The sequence below is a fragment of the Triticum aestivum genome, chromosome 1A, assembly GCF_018294505.1.
Source record: "Triticum aestivum cultivar Chinese Spring chromosome 1A, IWGSC CS RefSeq v2.1, whole genome shotgun sequence".
In the NCBI taxonomy this organism is placed as follows: Eukaryota; Viridiplantae; Streptophyta; class Magnoliopsida; order Poales; family Poaceae; genus Triticum; species Triticum aestivum.
Window position 1 is genome coordinate 534,428,538 of NC_057794.1, and position 20,317 is coordinate 534,448,854.

Below are 20,317 nucleotides of genomic sequence, written 5' to 3' on the forward strand. Positions count from 1 at the left end.
TTTAAGTACTATATTGTAATCGTGGATGATCATTCTCACTATATTTGGACCTTTCCCATTCGCTCTAAATCTGATGTTCACCCTCTCTTTGTAAATTTTCAGCGCTATGTTTATACACACTTCTCCCTTCCCATTCGCCTTTTGCAATGTGACAATGGTAAACAATTTGACAACACTCGTAACAGAGAATTCTTCTTACAACATGGCATTCTCCTTCGCTGTTCTTGTCCATACACTTCATCTCAAAACAGAAAAGCGGAGCGATCCCTTCATACCATTAACGACATCCTGCGCACTCTTCTCATCCAGGCCTCCATGCCGCCTCATTTTTGGGCTGAAGCGCTTCGTCACGCCACATATCTTCTTAACATTCGCCCCACCACCATCAGCCCAAAGTTTTCCCCGTACGAATCCTTATTTCTAGCCCCACCCTCCTACAACAGCCTACGCATTTTTGGCTGCCTCTGTTTTCCAAACATTAGCTCCACAGCCGCCCACAAGCTCTCCCCTCGTTCCTTGCCCTGCGTATTCCTCGGTTACTCTGATTCTCACAAAGGATGTCGTTGTCTTGACATACAAACTGGTCGCGTTTATATTTCTCGCCATGTCACATTCGACGAAACCATCTTTCCCTTTGCGTCCCACACCCCGCCAGATTTTTCTGCTCCCATCACTACATCCTCCAACCCCAATTCGGCCTCCATGCATGGCCTGCATGGCCCTATTCACGTGGTCACATCACCGTCCCTACCAGCCCCCACTATCTCTATCGATCCCCGTGCCCCCTCCACTGCTTCCGCGCCCAGCAGGCCATCCTCTCCGGGATCCACCCCGCCTCCCTTCAATGATTGTTTTCCCATGGCATCCACTAGCCAATCCGCCCCCTCCTCCCCAGATTCTCCTGCCACCTCTCCCTCCACAGATTCACCCGGGCCCACCACTACACCCATGCATGCAACTTTGTCCCCCACCCATGCAGCCTCTCCTACGCACTCTGATTGCTCGTCACCACAGCATCCACACGTCCCGCCTTCTCCTCCTTCTTCTACGTCCCAGCCACACCATCCATTACCACCCGCTGTCGTCCCAGTACCTATTACCACTAATGATCACACCATGCGTACTCGCACCAAATCAGGATTCCGCCAACCTGCTAAACGCCTCAACCTCACCGCGTCACCCACTTCTCTCTCCCCCATACCACACTCTTACAAAGCCGCTCTTCTTGACCCACACTGGTTCCACGCAATGAAGGAGTATGACGCGCTTCTGCAGAACAACACATGGTCTCTTGTTCCACGCCCAGCCGGTGCTAATGTTGTTTCCGGTAAGTGGGTTTTTCGGCACAAATTCAACTCCGACGGGTCTCTTTCTCGCTACAAAGCTCGTTGGGTTTGCCGCGGTGACTCTCAGCAAGCCGGCATTGACTTCGACGAAACTTTCTCGCATGTCGTTAAGCCCAGCACAATTCGTGTGGTTCTTAGTCTTGCCGTTTCCTCTTCTTGGCCCATTCACCAATTGGATGTGAAGAACGCTTTCTTGCACGTCACTCTCAACGAAACCGTTTTCTGCCGTCAGCCTCTCGGATTCACTAACCCATCCTTCCCTGACCATGTGTGCCACCTTCAAAACTCGCTCTATGGTCTTAAACAGGTGCCCCGGGCTTGGTTTCAGCGTTTTGCCACCTTTCTTCACACCATCGGTTTTCAACCATCTCGTTCTGACTCTTCCCTCTTTATTCTCAAAACAGACACCCACATTGCATATCTCCTCTTATATGTAGATGACATCGTGCTCGCCGCTTCTTCTGACTATTTTCTTTCCACCATCATCCATTCCCTTGGTCACGAGTTCAGCATGACCGACCTTGGGCCTCTTCATCACTTTCTCGGCATTGCGGTCTCTCGTTCATCCTCCGGCCTTTTTCTTTCTCAGCGTCAATATGCAATCGATCTCCTCTCCAAGGCCGGCATGTCCGACTGCCATCCCTCTCGCACTCCAGCTGAAACGGGCTCTAAACTTTCCTGTGATGGCGAGCCCTTCTCTGATCCCACACTCTACCGCAGCCTCACCGGCGCCCTTCAGTACATGACTCTAACTCGTCCTGAGCTCACCTACGCAGTCCAACAAGCCTGTTTATACATGCATGACCCGCGTATTCCTCACTACAATCATGTTAAATGCATTTTGCGTTACCTCAAAGGAACTCTTGATCATGGTCTTTCCATCACAACTTCCTCTCCCACCACTCTCACAGCGTATTCCGATGCAGACTGGGCTGGATGTCCGGATACTCGTCGATCCACTTCTGGTTATTGTGTGTATCTGGGTGATAACTTGATTTCATGGTCTTCGAAGAGACAGCTCACTGTTTCCAGGTCATCCGCTGAAGCTGAATATCGCTCCGTCGCCCACGCCGTCACCGAAACCGTCAGGCTTCGTCAACTTCTCAGGGAGCTCCACCGGCCTCTCCATCAAGCTACCGTCGTTTATTATGATAATATCTCCGCTGTGTACATGTCATGTAATCCTGTACAGCATCGTTGTACTAAACACATAGAGATAGACATCCACTTTGTTAGGGAGAAGGTCGCTCTAGGGGATGTCCGTGTTCTGCATGTCCCCACCAGCGCGCAATTTGCCGACATCTTCACCAAGGGACTGCCAACTGCTTCCTTCCTCGACATTCGAGCCAATCTCAACGTCGTCGAGCCCGCCGCTGACATTGCAGGGGGGGTGTTAGACCGCTGACTGTGCTCAGCCCACGATCTACTGCGTTCGGTTGGGCGCTGCCCTTCCATATGTAATCCCTCATGTACTCTGTATGCAATCAAGAAAAGTACTCAATCAGTTTTCAGTCGGCAGCGCACCTCCTCGTTTCTGCTGGTGCGGACGGCCCATAGGAGCTTGGCGGCGGCAGCGCACCTCCTCCCCCCGTGCACCTCTGTCGTCCAATGCCCACCCCGTGAGCGACGCCGTCCTGTAAGATGCAAGTCGGATGTTGGTCGGATGCTCGTCGGGGGCAGGCGGATGCTATTCAGCAGCAAATCGGATACTGGTCGGAGGCAGAGCCGGGGAGAAGCAGCGTCGGAGCACATCGGCATGCTAGGTAGCTGCCTGCCGCCACTGACTGAGCTGGCCACCCGCTGCTAGCCGTGCCCGTGCGTGCACAGATGCATGCATAGCTAGCCGGTAGCCGCGCCCGGGAGAAGGTGCTCGTAGTCCTTGCCAAGGCTGACCTCATGGAGCTGAAGCTCGCCGACCTCGCCGTGGCCACCTCTAGCTTCGGGTGCGAATCACAGCTCGCGGAGCACGCTGGCCGCAGCAGCGCCGTGTACCGCGTCGTTCTGCCTGGAGACCTGTACGTATGTTGTCGTGAGCGTCGTGGAGAGCGGCATCGCCGGGGTCGGGGAGGACGACACCTCGGCTGCCGCAGCCTCGGCGTTCCGAGAACTCGCGCTGCCCCGGCGCCCCAACATCCCTCTGCACGTGCTCAGCGGTTGGCTCCACGGCGGTGGTGCCACCCTTGTGTGGAAGCAAACGTGTGCAGGCGGCCTTCGACATCGCCGATGGCTTTGTCCGCGGGCAAGGCGACGACGCAAGGGCTCGGGGCAGTTCAAGGAAGGACTCCACCAAGTATTTGACGGAATGACGGACCGGACATGTTAAAAAATGCGTCCGTTCCCAAAAAAATAAATGTGGAGACCGGACGGGCGAGCCGAACAGATAAAATCGATGTCCGTTTGGGTAGTTAGGTTGGAGTTGTGCATCAATATACAAGGTGGACTCTCCCTTTGTTGTCTAAAATACTCCCTACGTCCGAAATTACTTGTCGCATAAATGGATGAAAATGGATGTATTTAGAATTAAAATACATCTAGATACATTCATTTCTTCGACAAGTATTTTCGGATGGAGGGAGTATTGCCGAAAAAGGGTTCCCCCACTTTGTATTTCAAAGCAACCAACACCAATACAAGGATCGCTGAGGCGAACAGCACATCAAGCCTAAAAAAAGAAGAAGAAACAAATGCCAACAATGGCAGCTCGATAAAGCGCGGATGACCCGCCACCGCTATGCCCTCTGGAAACAAACCACCACAACCTGGGGCTCCGAACCGCCGCGTACCAAGCAGCACCTCCAAGAGGGAATGTGACGCCGACAACGCTACTGCCCGGACATGTCCTAAAGTATTAAAACCACACATAGCTAGCTAGTCCCGTGTTGCGCACAAGTGCTAACGTGAATATACGTGACTTTCGGGGTGTCGACGATTTTCTCTTTCCTAAACCAAGGTGTACATCTTATATGTAGCACCCCTCTGTTTTTAAATATTTGTCTTTCTAGAGATTTTAACAAGTGACTACATACGCAGTAAAATGAGTGAATCTATACTTCAAAATATGTCTATATACATCCGTATATGGTAGTTCATTTGAAATCTCTAAAAAGATAAATATTTAGGAATGGAGGGAGTACATGGCAAAGCAGCTGAACCCGGATCTGGAGCGGCGGCTCCATTGGCAAGGCATGGCCGGCTAGCAGCCATGCGGGTGGTGGATCTGGCGTCCCAGCCGTGCGGGCGGCGGGATCCGGTGATCGTTGGTGGCCGGCGGCGGTTTGTACAGTGGTCGGTGCGCGCGATCTGGCACCTCCCCTCATCCCCTGTTTGGCGTGCGGGTCAGCTTCGTCGGGCCGCGCTTCCTTGGGCCGCCAGTTTTGTACAGGAGGCGCTGCTGGTGGCGGGGATCTACTTCGGGCGAAATCCCTGGTCGGCCATGGCCGGCCGCGTTGACGGCGACGCCTGAGGGCGTCGTTCCCCTCCTTGGAGTCGTCGGTATGGACTGATCCCCTCACTTCCCCTTCCCCTAGGTCTCCCGGGCGAAAGCCCTAACTTTGTTGGGCGACGACGGTGTTCACGGCGCCGTTCCCTTCTTGAAGGCGCCGCTTTGGGAACCTTGTGGCTGGGTGGCGCTTGTGGGTGGTTGGCGACGGCGGTAGTGCGGCCCTATCCTACCATGGATATGCGTCCGTTGCTTGGAGATGGACTCGCGTAGGTGGAGGTCGTCGTTTGACATCATGGTGGTGTCGATGGCAGAGGCACCTGCCAAGGTTGGCACCTCAATCTGCTCTGAAGATGGACCGGTGGAAGATGGCGGCGATGACACATGTGAGTGCGTCGGACCAGTTTGTGCCCCGGACCCGGTATGTGGCTCAGTCGGACATCCGGCTTTAGATGTCAGGCTTAGGTGAGAGGTCTGGGTATTTGGCCCAGCTTGCACCCCTTCATCATATGGATTGAAGTAGCGCCAGATGTTGCCAAGATGGCGGATTTAGGCATATTGTTGTACTACTTTGTAAAGTTCTCGAGAATAATCAATAAAATGGCTGCATGCATCTTTCAGATGCAGAGGCCGGGGATCATCCTCCTCTAAAAAAACATGGCAAAGCAGTGTGGCGAGCATGCAGTTTAATCTTGGCCCGTTTCATGCGCATCAAAGTACGTATGAGAGAACAAGGAGAGTTTGCAGCGCTAGCTTGTGATCCTTGGAGTGCTGGCAATGGCTACATGCAATTAATTTTCTTCAGTTACTACCTCTCTCTCAGTTTACAGGGTGTGCGCGTATCTCTACATCATCAATTTGACCAACCTAATACAAGTCATATATTACAAAAAATATACCAACATAAACTTCGGAGTTTCTACTTTCAAAAGGTATAATTTTTGTGTTATATAGTTTATATTAGAATAATAAAATTGGCAACCTAGATATACGCGTAGGACTTGTAAACTGAAACGAAGGTAGTACTGCAAATCTGCAATGGTGGCCAGCGGAGCCATTGACGAACTCTGGGACAATACAAGCAGCATGCATGCATTTGCACCGGCCGTTGACAGTTTGACACCGCGGCGCCGTCGATCGGGAGCATGCAGCTGCATGTGCATGATGTACCACTGGCTAATCATACGTTGTTTACCGAGGCAAAGAATTAAGATTCGTCTCCATTTCGCCTCAGTGGGTACATGGCATGGCTACGTAGGCATGACCTAGCTACTTAATTTAGTGTAACGTACGAGTATTTTCGTCCCATTTTAGCGGCGGCATGTGCTAGCTTACCTAGCACAGTGGAGCGATCAACGCGGGGAGCAATGGCGGCCCGGTCGTGGCTGCTCCTCCTCCTCGGCCTCGCCGGCGTGCTCCGAGTTCACGGCCAGCGCGCGCCCGACAGCACCGGTGAGCTACACCTGTGAATTACACTGTTTCCTCACATCTCAGTGCATTGATCGAGCTACGTACGCGCAGGTTTTGTCAGCATCGACTACGGCCTGCCGGAGCAGGCCGGCGGCTACCTGTAAGGCTGGACACGAGCTGAGCCGAGCCGAGTTTGATCTGAGCCTGTCTTTGGCTCGCTCTCAAGCGGCTCGGCTCGCTCAGCCAACGAGCCTGTTTTAGGCGGCTCGGCTCGTTTTTGCTATGGCTCGGCTCAGACCGAGCCGGCTCGTGAGCCAGCTGGCGCCATAACAGCTGGGATGTAACAGAACCTGTTTTTAAAGACCAGTTTTGATCTTCTACAGTAATTAAAGCCATAATTTGGAAAAGAAGCACTTTATATTGTAAAAAACGCAACATCTAGCAGTCTATGGTTTAAAAATGGTCATAGTGATGAAAAGAATTGGGCATCATTGCTTTTGAATTTTGGACAGCTCCTCCTTTGAACTTTATACAACAAAAATATTGAACGTTGATAGCCAAACAATGCAATTTTGCATAGCATAACACTTGGTGCTTTGACATCAAAATGAGAATCTTCCTCCTCCTCAAACACAGTACCTTGCTCATCCTCGTCCTCCTCATTCTCTTCCTCCTCTTCATAATCCTTCTCCACTTGCTTATCATGCTCCATTACCTAGCACACAAAAACAGCACACACATGAACTTGGACACACGCATATATTTGACTTTTTGATAGCAAAAACAGCACATACATGAGCTTGTACAAACATATATTTGACTTTTGGATACCAAAAACAGCATATGCATGAGCTTGTACAAACTTATATTTGACTTTTGGATACCAAAAACAACACATACATGAGCTTGCACACACATATATTTGACCTTTGGATAGCAAAAACAGCAAACATGGAAGCTTGGACACACATATTTGGCACAACCATACCGGTGAAGATGTAGGATTCCGTTTCTACTACAGAACGTGTTCGACAAATATCTCAAGTGTTAGTTGACACTGGACAGACTGACTGAACCTCTTTGATGCTTAGATTTCAAGTGTCCTCTGAAATTTGACACTTGACACTTGACAGACTGACGCTTATGTAGCCAGGAATTGTAGTCACTTATAAACTGAATGAAAACAACAGAGCCACACAGGACCATCTTTAATTTCAGTAAAATTAAAAGCCTTCAATTTCCATAGATTACGGGGCTTCCACTTCCAAATTAAACAGAAAATACATTTCCAAATTAAAGTGAAAATAGAGACAAGGACTCACGGAGGAGGGGCCGCGGATGTGGTCGTCAGCACAGCGCCGCAGCGCCTCGTAGCGGAAGTTTTCGAGGACGTGGTCGCCTTGGTAGGCGGCGGTCTTGAGATCCGCCATCCAGCGGCGGACAGTAGGGTTGGTGCGGCTCTTGGCGTCGGCAAGGTCAGCGAGACGTCAAGGCGGCGGAGCTTTTTTTACCCTTAATAACAACTCGGCGAGCGGGACATTGCCATAATCCTTGGCCCGCTTCCTCTGCAGTGACACAACCCTTGCCCTTGCCCTTCCCCTTCTGCTTCCTGGGACAAGCGGCTTAGTCTTCATAATGGACACCAAGCTCCTCTCCTTCTCCTTCTCCTCCTACTCTCCTTCCTCTTTTCCTTGTCCATTCTTGCGACAGTGGGGCTCTGCATACATCAGCGAAGAACAAATGGTCAATCATCAACAAAAATTTACATAGATAATAATAACTAATCAGTCTACACAATCAAGCACAAACAAATTCATCCATCCATCAATCAAATTCGTGCAGCATAGCATACATCCTAGTTAGCTGCACTCTCCAGCCAACAAACACAAGCATCCATCCATCAAACTCGTCTAGCATCCATCAATCTTGTTTCCTAGCTAGCCTAGCCGCGCCCTCCAACCGAAACTACAAGCATCCATCCATGATCCATCCATCAAATTGGTGCGTGTGTGTGCGCCAGTGCAGGGAGCTAGGGGCAAGGATGGGAAGGAGAGAAGAGATCGTTTACCTGCTCCTGTCGTTCGGTGAGAAACCAGGGGAGACACGTTCGTCTGTGTCCGCTGTGGTGAGGGAAGGCGGCGTCGGCCGTCGCCATCGGTGCCAAGCCCGATGAGTCCAGCCTGCGGCACGGCGAGGAGAGGGGTGGCGGCGTTGGGCAGAGAAAGGGAGAAGGGTGAGGAAACTGCGTCGCGTGTGTGCTCTCTCTCTGCTGTGACCTAATGCGAATTTGGGCTGGGCCTGAACGAGTCCCCAAGCTGGACCGGGCGAAACTCGGCTCGGCTCGGTCGAGAATCGGGCCTATTTTCATAGCTCGGCTCGCCTAATTATCATACCGGGCCGAGCTGTAACGGGCCGAGCTGGAGCGAGCTTCGAGCCGAGCCTAAAAGCTCACTCGGACGTCCAGCCCTAGCTACCTGGACGCTGCCACCAAGCTGCCCTACGTCCCAGACGACGCCTTCACCGACGCCGGCTCCAACCGCAACATCTCCCCCGAGTACATCAAGCCGTCTTCATCGAAACGCTACCTCAACGTCCGTGCCTTCCCCGCGCCCTCCGGAGCTGCTACACGCTTCCCTCCACCGTCGCCAGAGGGTCCAAGTACCTGCTCCGGTCGACCTTCATGTACGGCAACTACGACGGGCTCGGCAGGCTCCCCGTCTTCGACCTCCACCTCGGCGTTAACTTTTGGCGGACCGTGAACGTCACCACGGCCGACAAGCCGCAGCTGGCCGAGATCATCGCCGTCGTCCCGGACGAGTCCGTGCAGGTCTGCCTAGTGGACACCGGCTCCGGGACGCCCTTCATCTCCGCACTCGACCTGATGCCCGTCAGGGACACGCTGTACCCGCAGGCGAACGCGACGCAGGCGCTGGTGCTCGTCGACCGGACCAACTTCGGCCTCAGCGGCGCCACGCTGGTCAGGTACCCGGAGGACCCGTACGACCGCGTGTGGATCCCGTGGAGCGAGATCGACTCAAATGAATGGACGGAGATCTCGACGCCGGAGAAGGTGAAGGAGCTGGCCGACCCCCGCTTCAACGCGCCGTCCGCCGTGATGCAGACCGCCATCACGCCGCGCAACGGCTCCAGGTCGGCGTCGTCCAGGACCATCGAGCTGTCGTGGGACGCGGCGCCGAACCACGCCTACCCCGACCCCGGGGTCATCGGCATCGTCTACTTCGCGGAGCTGGAGGCCGTGGCCGCCGCGCGACAGTTCGAGATGGCCATCAACGGCAAGCTTTGGAGCAAGGCGCCCTTCACGCCGCAGCACCTCGTCTGCGACGCCTTCTTCAACAGCGAGGCCCACCGGGGGTTCGGCGGCCACTACAACATTACCCTCAACGCCACGGTCAACTCCACGCTGCTGCCCACCATCAACGCCGCCGAGTTCTTCTCCGTCGTCTCCACGGCCAACGTCGCCACGGATGCCAAGGATGGTAAATGGAATTTTCACAGTAATAGTATCAATGGGTAGGCACATTTTTGATCTATAACTGATCTCTGTCTTGTGCAACTGAATTTTTTGACAGTTGCGGCCATGGCTGCGATCAAGGCCAAGTATGAGGTGAAGAAGAACTGGGCGGGTGACCCGTGCGCTCCCAAGACTCTGGTGTGGGATGGGTTGAACTGCAGCTATGCCATTTCTATGCCTCCAAGAATCACAAGATTGTAAGTTTGACCTTAATTTTCACAAGGAAAGGTGACCGTGCTGTGTCTATCAGTGAACCATTTGTGTGTGTTTCTGCAGAAATATGTCATTTGGCGCTTTGAGCGGCGGCATACCAACCCATTTCGCCAACCTCAAAGCAATCAAGTATTTGTAAGTAGTAGGAAGTTTTACATCCATTTTGACAATCAACTTAGGGCTCCTTTGATACAAAGGAATTTCATAGGATTTTTACAGGATTTGGATCCTTAGGATTTTTTTCCTGTGATGGTCGTTTGATTTGTAGGATTGAAATTCTTAGGATTTTTTTCATAGGATTCATTTGTACTACATTTTGAAGGAAACTTTTCATCCACTCAAACTTGTTTGTAGAATTCCTTTGTTTTTTCTGTGCTATCAAACACTTCTCCAACTCACATAAGATATAAGAGGACATGACACTCTATTCCTACATTTTTCCTGTTCCTTTTTTTTTCAAAAAGGGGTTATCCCCCGGCCTTTGCATCAGAGCGATGCATGCGGTCATATTATTAATAAGCAAAAGGTTCAACAAAAATCTTCAGATCTCAAAAAGAAAAAGGGCTCACAAAGAGCATAAAAAAATAACAGGATAGCCACAACCGGCCGGCAAAAAATAAGATAGGAAACACTAAGCGTCTATCCTATTACATGACCGTCATCCAAACCGATTGAAGATAGTCCGTGCTACCGTCTCCCATCAGATAGACCCAGTAACCATACGCTCTCTGGCCTCCGTCGGAGTGAGTAGCGACCACATACAGATCAGGGCAGTGACCCGAAAAATAACTTGCAAGAAATGAATATTTATTGTTCTGTTAAAAACCAAATTGTTTCTACAGTTCCAACTACCCATAATGAAGCACATACTCCTACACGGACATGTCTTGATGTTTCTAAATCTATCTCATCTAGCCACATTCCAAATAACGTGTTGATAGTATTCGGAGGAGTAATATTAAATGCTATGTGGATCGACCACCACAAATTTTTTGTCAATGGGCAGTCAAGAAAGAGGTGTTTGATGGATTCATCACGATCACAGAAGCTAGATCTTATAGATCATGTCCAGTTGCGTTTTGCCAAATTGTCCTTAGTTAGAATGACTTGTTTATGGACAAACCACATGAACACTTTAATTTTTAAAGGCACTTTGACTTTCCAAACATGTTTCGAACGAGGAATAGAACTAGAGTTGATAACATCCAAACACATGAATTTAACCGAAAACTCTCTATTCTTAGTTAGTTTCCAGCGCAACTGATTGGGCTGTTGAGATAGATGAACATTCATCAATCTTCTCACAAGATGAAGCCAAGCTTCCCAACGGTTTCCCGCTAACTTCCTCCTGAATTGAATATTAAGAGGATTGGACTGTAATATTGTTGCAGCGTAAGTGTCTCTTAGCTGAACAATATTATAGAGAGAAGGATATTGGAGTGCAAGGTGCGTCTCCCCTAGCCATGTATCCTCTCATAATCTCGTGATAGTACCATTCCAACTACAAATTTTGTCATGTTGAAGAAGACCGATTTCACTCTCATCAGTCATTTTCAAAAAGGTGAATCAGTCGGCCTTACCGTCATCTGGATAACATTTTTCATGTTCCTGCATTTTGAAAATACTGCGAATCAAAGAGGCCCTTAGTGAGTTAAGCTAACGTGCCGTATACATGTTTGTTTATTCAGGGACTAGTCATACAACAACTTTACAGGACCAATTCCTAATGTTCTTTCAGAACTACCCTTCCTCGTGGTGCTGTAAGGAATCTTGAACTCCACAATTATGTTGACTTTGATATCAAATAGTTTTGTTGCCTAATTTCAACTTTAACCTGAATATTCTACTACAACTTGAACTTATGAATGCTATTTGGTCCCTTAGGGACTTGACTGGCAACAAGCTTAATGGGTCCATCCCCTCTGGGCTTAAGAAGAGAATATAAGACGGCTCCCTAACTCTAAGGTGAGCCAATCGTTTCTCCGTTAGTTCCCTTGATCCTGGCCAAAATCACTTAAGTTTTTCTCTTTGACAGATACGGCAAAAATCCAAACCTTTGCAGCAACGGCGGCTCTTGCGAGCCCACCAAAAAGAATAGCAAATCCATGCTTGCCGTGTACATTGCTGCTCCAATACTTGCAGTTGTGGTGATAGGAGCACTGGCAGTGCTACTTCTTCTCATAATGAGAAAAAAGCAAGGTGAGACAAGGTGTCAAAACAAACATCAACTGCAACTGCAAGCAGCACTGGACTGGATAATATTTACAGTTTCTTGTCACTGTCTCACTGATCACCGAATGAAGGATCAAGAAAGGGCAGTGTGAAGCCACAGAACGAGGCTAGTGGCGTGCATTCGCAGTCGCGGAATGGCGACATGCACAGCCTGCTGCAGCTGGACAACCGCCGGTTCACGTACAAAGGACCTGCAGGTCATGACGAACTACTTCAAGACGGTGCTCGGCCGGGGAGGGTTCGGCTCCGTGTACGATGGCTTCTTACCGGATGGTACGCAGGTGGCGGTCAAGCTGCGGTCTGAGTCCTCCAGGCAAGGCGTCAGAGAGTTCCTCACAAAGGTAAGTGCAATTCATCACCGGTTCAAGGGAAGTTTTGTAAGGAATTGTTGTGTGTAAACAATTCTTCTGTTCTTTTGCTCAGGCTCGGACCTTGACAAAGATTCACCATAAAAATCTTGTATCCATGGTTGGTTACTGCAAAGATGGGGAGTACATGGCGCTTGTCTACGAGCATATGTCTGAAGGAAACCTCGAGGACAAACTTAGAGGTGTGTGCTATTTGATTATGTGCATTTAGTGGCGTTTTTATCTCAAATAAAACTCTAGCGAAAACCTTTACAGTATGAATATGAACCTAAATTAATGCCCATGAGGAATTGATGATTCCAGTATCTAGTCTCTCAGCCAAGTAATCAAGGGAGCTAGGCCGGCTCACTTCGTACCATTTGAGTTATCTCTTCTTCTTCTTTTCTGCGTGGAACCATTTGAGTTATCGGGTACTCCCATCATCATACTAATAAGTGCTCTTCTATCTTTTGAAGGGAAAGATAGCAATAGTACATCTTTAACTTGGAGGCAGAGGCTTCGTATTGCAATGGAGTCCGCGCAAGGTATTCTTCCGATGTGAAACGTGTTCTTTAATTTTTCGTTGCTAATTTCCATCTATTTGTTTCGTTGGAAGCCAAATTTTACATGATCGCAACTTGGTAATGTAATTGTTGTTGACATCATATTGGTGCGATGTTCTTACAGGGCTGGAATATCTACACGTTGCATGCAGCCCAGCCTTTGTGCATCGGGATGTAAAGACATTAAACATCTTATTGAATGTGAATCTCGAGGCCAAGGTCGCTGACTTTGGCTTGCTCAAGGCTTTCAAGGATGGTGACACACATGTATCCACAGCCAGGCTGGTTGGCACACACGGCTACCTTGCCCCTGAGTAAAAGACATCATACTATCTTCTACTTGCTTTTGCTTACAATTTTGAGTGTATTAATTAACCAATCATATGTGATCAACCATAGTGAAAGCACATCTAATATACCATGTATCGGCTTGTGTGAAGGTACACGGCAGCCCTGCAGCTCACTGAGAAAAGTGACGTATACAGCTTTGGTGTCGTGTTGTTGGAAGTTATAATGGGGCGACCACCCATCCTACAATGCCCAGAACCAACTAATATCATCCAATGGGTTCGACAACACCTTGCACAAGAACATTGAAGACGTTGTAGACGTTCGCATACGAGGTGACTATGATATCAATAGTGTCTAGAAGGTCACGGACGTCGCGCTCAAATGCACTGTGCAAGCTCCTACTCAGCGACCCACGATGACCGAGGTGGTAGCACAACTACAAGAGTGTCTCAAGCTAGAGGAACATCACATGATTTGAGGAGGAGGCGTGGAGCATATTGTTGTGAGGGTGATGTCACGTGATGAAGACTTTGTCGTTCAGTTGATCTATATTTTCTCTCTCTCTCTCTCTCTCTCTCTCTCTCTCTCTCTCTCTCTCTCTCTCTTCGCGGTTTTAAAGGATATTTCTTGACATATAGAGTGCAAATATATGTTGCCGCACTTTTCAGGTAACATAGCTCCAAATTTTCTTATCGCTAAAGAAATTGTCACCAATGTCCCAATCCTATTGCGAGAACACTGACATGTTCTTGCACACTAAGGAGGTGTTTGGTTGCAAGGGACCAGACTTTTTTTTGTCCTAGAGACTAAAGAAAAAAGATCCTCCAGTAGAGTCTTTTTCTAGTCCTTAAAGAAAAAGTCCCTCCTGTTTGGTTACATAGGTATAGGGACTAAAAGGGACTTTTTCTAGTCTAGTCCCTGTAACCAAACAAACAGAGCCTAAGAAAACAGAAGTGAAACTATGACTCTCGATCACTATAACCACACCATACTTGCTAGGGTATTTAGGTCATGAATCAATTAAACATGTTTGAGCACTCATGAAATAATGTTTGAGCTAACGACAACTCCAAGAAATAAAACATGTTCAATGGAAAATGTCGAATGTGAAATCGCAAACCTTTAGTGTCAAACAAAGAACTGCGGAATCAATGTAGAAAATCCTTAATTTGAGAAAATAATACATGAATGTTTATCATGCACCAAGAGTGCATGACTAGTGATCATGGTTGGCGCCGTCCCAACAAATAACGTTGACTTTGCTTCAAAACACATTTGGAAAACAGAAGTACCACTCAAAATTAAAATTTACATGTGGTTTGTACATAGTGATCATGGAAACTTTTCTATAGCTTCAATCTTAGCTCTATCAACATCAATACCTCTTTCAGAAATTTTATGACCAAGAAACATACTTTCGTTCACCATGAGAAGGCACTTCTCTCAGTTTAGGACTAGGTTCGATGAAGATGGGTCAAAATGAAACATAAAATCTTTTAGTGTTACCAAAGAACAAGTTTGGGATTAATGTAGAAAAATCCCTAGTGAATAATACATCGAATGTTTATCACGCACCAAGAGTGCATGACTGATGATCATGATTGGCGCCCTACCAACAAGTAACATTGACCATGTGAAATGAAATGGTGCCTAGCCTTACATCATCGGTAGATCACGGTCACGACTGCTATCTTTCATTATGTGGAAGTTATTGTTAGCATCGCCTCTGTTTTGATCTTCGTTCTCCAACTCGAGGCAGTATTGCAACTGGGCAGCCACATCCGTCATTGTGGGTCGTTGTGCGGGGTCATGCTCGGTGCACTTCAGCGCTAGGTCCACGGCCTTCCACATGCCATTCACATTGAAGTCGCCTTGCATTCGGCCGTCCACCACCTCCTCAATGTTGCCTCCCGAAAGGTGAAGTCGTGCCCATTGGACGATATGGATGACCTCCGTAGATTCAAGGATGGTGGGTTGTCCTGTGATTACCTCTAGTAACACGACACCGAAGCTATATACGTCGCTCTTTTCATTCAGTTGCAAGGCTGCTGCATACCTGTGTATGTACATATAATAAGCATGGGATGCAAGCATTTGCATCACAATTCATTGAGTCAGTCAAAACAAAGATATACTAATCCAAATGGTTGGCAAGCAGGCAACGAAAATATTAATAAGTTAGGTATTAGTGTTTACTCAGGGGCAAGGTAGCCTCTTCTGCCAATCACCCGCACCGTAGATATATGTGTATCATCTTCTTTACTGAAAGCCTTCATCAAGCCAAAGTCAGCTACTTTGGCCTCAAGATTTTTATTCAGTAGGATGTTTGATGTCTTCACATCACGATGCGCGAAGGGTAGGCTGCATGACTTGTGCAAATACTCAAGCCCTGTGTGCACATCATATTCGACAGAGATGATATATCAGTCACACATCAACATATGTTAAACTCTAGCAAAGCATAGAGATCGACAACAACGAAAGGAAGGCCATAATCCTGATTAAAGTATACCTTGTGTGGATTGTAGTGCGATGCAGAGCCTCTGTCTCCAGGTTAAGGATACATCCTTGTCGTTCTTTCCTGTAAAAGTTTGGTTGACGTTAGTAGTGTGTAACATGAGACAGAGATACCGTATGCTCTTCTTACAGATGGATTAGAATATCTCTGAGTTTATCTTCTAGATTTCCTTCAGACATATGCTCGTAGACAAGAGCTAAATATATCCCATCCTTGCAATAACCAACTAATGGTACAAGATTCTTGTGATGGATCTTCGTTATTGTCTGAGCCTGAGCAAGAATAGGAAGAAAAATGGCAAAGCTTCTAAAATTGGCTTATTAAATTTACTTGACTAATATGTCTTTTTTTTACTAATATGTCGATACACCATGCTCTGGTTACAGTTGATAATACTTTACCTCTGTCAAGAACTCTCTTACATCTTGACTGGAGGATTGAGACCGTAACTTGACTGCAACTTGGGTACCATCCTGCAAGAAGCCATCATAAACAGTTCCAAACCCTCCTTGGCCAAGCACTGTCTTGAAGTTGTCTGTTATGGTCTCTAGTTCTTTGTATGTGAATCGGTGGTTGTCCAGGTGTTGACGGTCTTGTTGTTTGCTGCTATTTGTAGATCCTTCAAAATTCAAGAACCAAACTAGTATTACCCATTGTTGCTTGCTTTGGTGCAGTAATGCAGAACTATTAATGTAGTTTTATTGATGTGTTTCACCTTTCTTTTTTCTCACTATGAGAATCAGAAGTACTACAAGTGCTCCAATCACAACAACCGCAACTATCGGAACAACAATATAGACGACAATCTTAGAATTGTTTTCCCCTTTTGTTGGCTGGCAAGAGTTTTTGTTGATGCAAAGGTTTGGGTTTTTGTTGTATCTATCAAAAAGAAGAGACCATTAGCAATTTTGACCAGGCAAATATCAAAGTAACGATCAGAGAACTAAATGGCATGCAGATATATGTAAGATATGATGGATTAACCTTAGAGTTACGGTGCCATCTTGACTTCTCTTTAGAAGCCCGGAGGGGATGGATCCATTAAGTTGGTTACCTGTCAAATCTCTGGATGGACAACAAAGTTGGCATCAAAACATTGGTAACAAACAGATATTAGTTATCAAAGACGGCATATAATTCAAAGTCGCTTACAACAACACGAGAGAGGGTAGTTGTGCAAGAACATTAGGAATTGATCCTGTCAGTTTGTTGTATGAAAGATCCCTGAAATAAGGTGGCAAAGCATACAATTATGTGAACCTATTCCCTAGCAGAATTATTGTGAAAATGGAGATAAATTTCCTACTTACAAGGATTGGATGTCTTTGAGATCAGCGAAATAAGATGATATCTCGCCTTTCAAAACGCCCGATGACATATTTCTGTACGATCACACAATGGTTCAGACGACATGTGTGCATTTCCTCATTTTGAATGGATTTCTTGTGCATGGTCGCAAGTTAAATTTGAACTTACATGCTTGTGATTCTTGGACGCCCAGATATAACATAGCTGCAGGTCAACCCATCCCACACAAAAGTCTTCGGAGCGCACGGGTCACCCATCCAATTCCTTTTCATCTGATACCTAAGCTTGATTGCGTTGATGGCAGAAACTTTTTTGTTTTGCCGACAGTAACACACAAGACAAATTAAGAAGTGCAGTAATCAGAGATCATGCGGGTCTGTCATTATCGCGAAAATGTACTAATCAACCAGCATAGATGATTGATCTCCTATATGTGAAACTTAATAAGGACCCGCAGATATTTACCATCCTGAGGGTCGGTCCCGACGTTGGCTGTAGAGATGATGGAGAAATACTCAAAGGCGTTGATGATCGGCGGCAGTGTTGAGTTTTTTGTGGCGATCATGGTGATGTTGTACTGGCTTAAGCACTTGTGGGGTTCAGCATTGTACAAGGCGTCGCCAACGAGGTACTCAGGCCTGTACGGGAGGTTGGGTCCGCCGTCGACAATGGTGTTGAACTCGCGAACGGCATTGCCGGCAAGGATCTGCAGCTCGGCGAAATACAAGATGGCAACACATCTATAGCAGGCATTTCTCTCATTAGTTTATCCTCCCTCAATCTTAGAATATAAGATGTATTGGTTTCCATGCAAGTCAAATTTATGAATGTTTGACCAAGATTATAAAATAAAATATCAACATCTACAATACAAAATAAATAAAATATGAAAATACTTTCCATGATGTATCTAATGACATAAATTTGCTACTGTAAATGTTGATTTTTTTTTCTAAAAACTTGGTCAGACAAACACGTGTTTGACTTTTGAAAAAGCTAATACACCTTATATTTTGAAATGGAGGGATTATAGTGTAATTGTAGTATATGAAAACTTGTTATCTTATATTTTGAAATGGAGGGATTATAGTGTAACTGTAGTATATGAAAACTTGTTATCTACAATAAGTGTAGAGTTAAAAAAAAGTGGTACAAATGTGTACCCGAGCATTCGGTCGACGTGGTCCAGCTCCGTCTTCCATGACAACTCGACGGTCTTGGACTCGGAGTCGTTGAGCTCCGTGACTGCAGTCTGCAACACGGCAGATGGTGCGTGGAGGCGGAGGCTGCCGATATTCTCTTGGACCTTCTCCTTGGTTGAGATGTCCAGCCACAGCTTCGGGTTGCTCCACGGTAACCAAGCCCGGTCGTATGGGTCGTCCGGGTACCTGACCACAGAACACGTTAGGACCAAATGGAACAATCAGTTCTCTGCACCCAGGCCTACCAGTAAGTATGCCTACCTAATGGCGAAGTTGCCCGTGTCGCCCATGTTGCGCCTGTCGATCAGGACAAGCCCCTGTGTCGCGTTCGCCTGCCGATACAGCGTGTTCTCCAGAGGCCTCAGATCCAGCTCCGAGATAAATGGCGTCCCCAACCCGATGTTCACCAGGCAAACCTGCACCGAGTCGTCCGGGATCATGGCGATGACCTCGGCCAATACCGATTCCTCGGATCTCGAGATGTTCACCCTCCACCAAAAGTTGACGCCCAGGTAGAGATCGAAGATGGGGAGCTTGTCGAGCCCATCGTAGTTGCCGTACATGAACATGGCCCGGAGCAGGTACTTGGACCCCGGCACGAGGGACGGCAGCGTGTAGCAGCTACGGACCGCGTCGGGGAAGCTGCGGACGTTGAGGTAGCTTTTGGAGAGTTGGGGCTGAGGCCTCACGTACTCGGTGGAGATGTTGTGGTTGTAGCCGGCGTCCGTGAAGCCGGCGTCCGAGGTGATGGGTATCTTGGTGCGGTTGTTCACGTAGCTACTATGCTTCGGCAGGCCACAGTCGATGGTGATGAAACCTGCATTATTTGCTCAATGTGAGCGCGGATATAGGTTTGACAAAAGAAGCAATAAACGCACTACGTGCTCTAGCTACATTCCTAGCCAGCGGAAACAAACCAGCCATGATGGTAATAATTGTGAACTCACCTTCAAAGCTCACCTTCGATGCATATGATAATACTTCTAAGCTCACCTTCGATGCTAGGCGCGCGCTGGCCGCGAACTTGAAGTACGCCGCCGCCGGCGGCGGCGGCGAGGCTGAGCAGGAGCGTCAACGACGAACGGGCAGCCATCGGTCGCCGGTCCATCCTACTCCGCGCGCACATGCCACCAACCCAGCAACAAGTAACTAGCACAAGATGCTCCACGTACGAAGTATAGTACTATCCATTTATATACAGTATGTGCTCAGCCTTAAGCTTAGGTTCACACGCTTGCCAGTGGTATAATAGACACATCACATGGCCACTTAGCCTCAAAATTATCTTCTAGTTTGGCGACGACTAGAGAGTGCAGTTGACTTGATCGAGAGCTGTATAGTTTGTCAACTGTCTCGCGCTGCCGCTGGTTGCAAGCTAGTACCATTATTAGTGCGGCCTTAGCCTTAGTAGACGACTGACTTGATGCAGGGTTGGTTTGTCAGCACGTTTGTGTTCGTTTATTGTGTAGTAGAAAATTGAAGTAAACGATGCACTTGACAAACGCTATGTAGCTGAGACACGCTATGTAGTTTTTTTAACACAGTACAATCAAAGTCGCTCATATACGTAAGTATACACTCATCCCTATGAATGCACACATGGACACCCTATACTTATGAACACCTCAGAAGCCTGAAATAAATCCGTAAATAACGTGAGCATCAATGACAAATCTAAGACTTGAACCCTGATGGATTGGCGATACCACTGTCCTCCTAACCATTCAACCACAGGCTGGTTTGCGAGACACGCTATGCAGTTGAGACTTGAGGCACACATGCAATTGATTTGGGACCATGCTTGAGACACACAACAAGTAGAGGCAATCCGGCCGGCTAGGACGCCAATTTACTCAATTGGGCGCCCTTTAATCAGCTCTTACGGGGTAACTGTTTACTCCGGAGTCCCGAGTCGA

General features: G+C 47.8%; 2 protein-coding genes and 1 pseudogene across 2 annotated transcripts; 1 reads left to right on the plus strand and 2 right to left on the minus strand.

Annotated features, from left to right (window-relative positions):
* Positions 1–6,095: 6,095 nt before the first annotated feature.
* Positions 6,096–13,851, plus strand: LOC123179765 (senescence-induced receptor-like serine/threonine-protein kinase; annotated as a pseudogene).
* LOC123179772 (uncharacterized) lies at positions 6,645–8,453 on the minus strand. Its single transcript, XM_044591650.1, has 3 exons — positions 8,264–8,453; positions 7,518–7,912; positions 6,645–6,910 (listed from the first exon to the last, which is right to left on the minus strand). The coding sequence occupies exons 2-3, from the start codon at positions 7,623–7,625 to the stop codon at positions 6,659–6,661; spliced, it is 360 nt and encodes a 119-aa protein (XP_044447585.1). The 5' UTR covers positions 7,626–7,912; positions 8,264–8,453; the 3' UTR covers positions 6,645–6,658.
* Positions 13,852–14,766: 915 nt separating the features above from the next.
* On the minus strand, positions 14,767–19,554 carry LOC123179780 (putative leucine-rich repeat receptor-like serine/threonine-protein kinase At2g19230). Its single transcript, XM_044591662.1, has 14 exons — positions 19,395–19,554; positions 18,663–19,218; positions 18,363–18,587; positions 17,665–17,939; positions 17,368–17,506; positions 17,202–17,273; positions 17,044–17,115; positions 16,876–16,956; positions 16,607–16,770; positions 16,293–16,510; positions 16,039–16,163; positions 15,886–15,956; positions 15,570–15,762; positions 14,767–15,429 (listed from the first exon to the last, which is right to left on the minus strand). The coding sequence occupies exons 1-14, from the start codon at positions 19,525–19,527 to the stop codon at positions 15,030–15,032; spliced, it is 2,724 nt and encodes a 907-aa protein (XP_044447597.1). The 5' UTR covers positions 19,528–19,554; the 3' UTR covers positions 14,767–15,029.
* Positions 19,555–20,317: the final 763 nt, after the last annotated feature.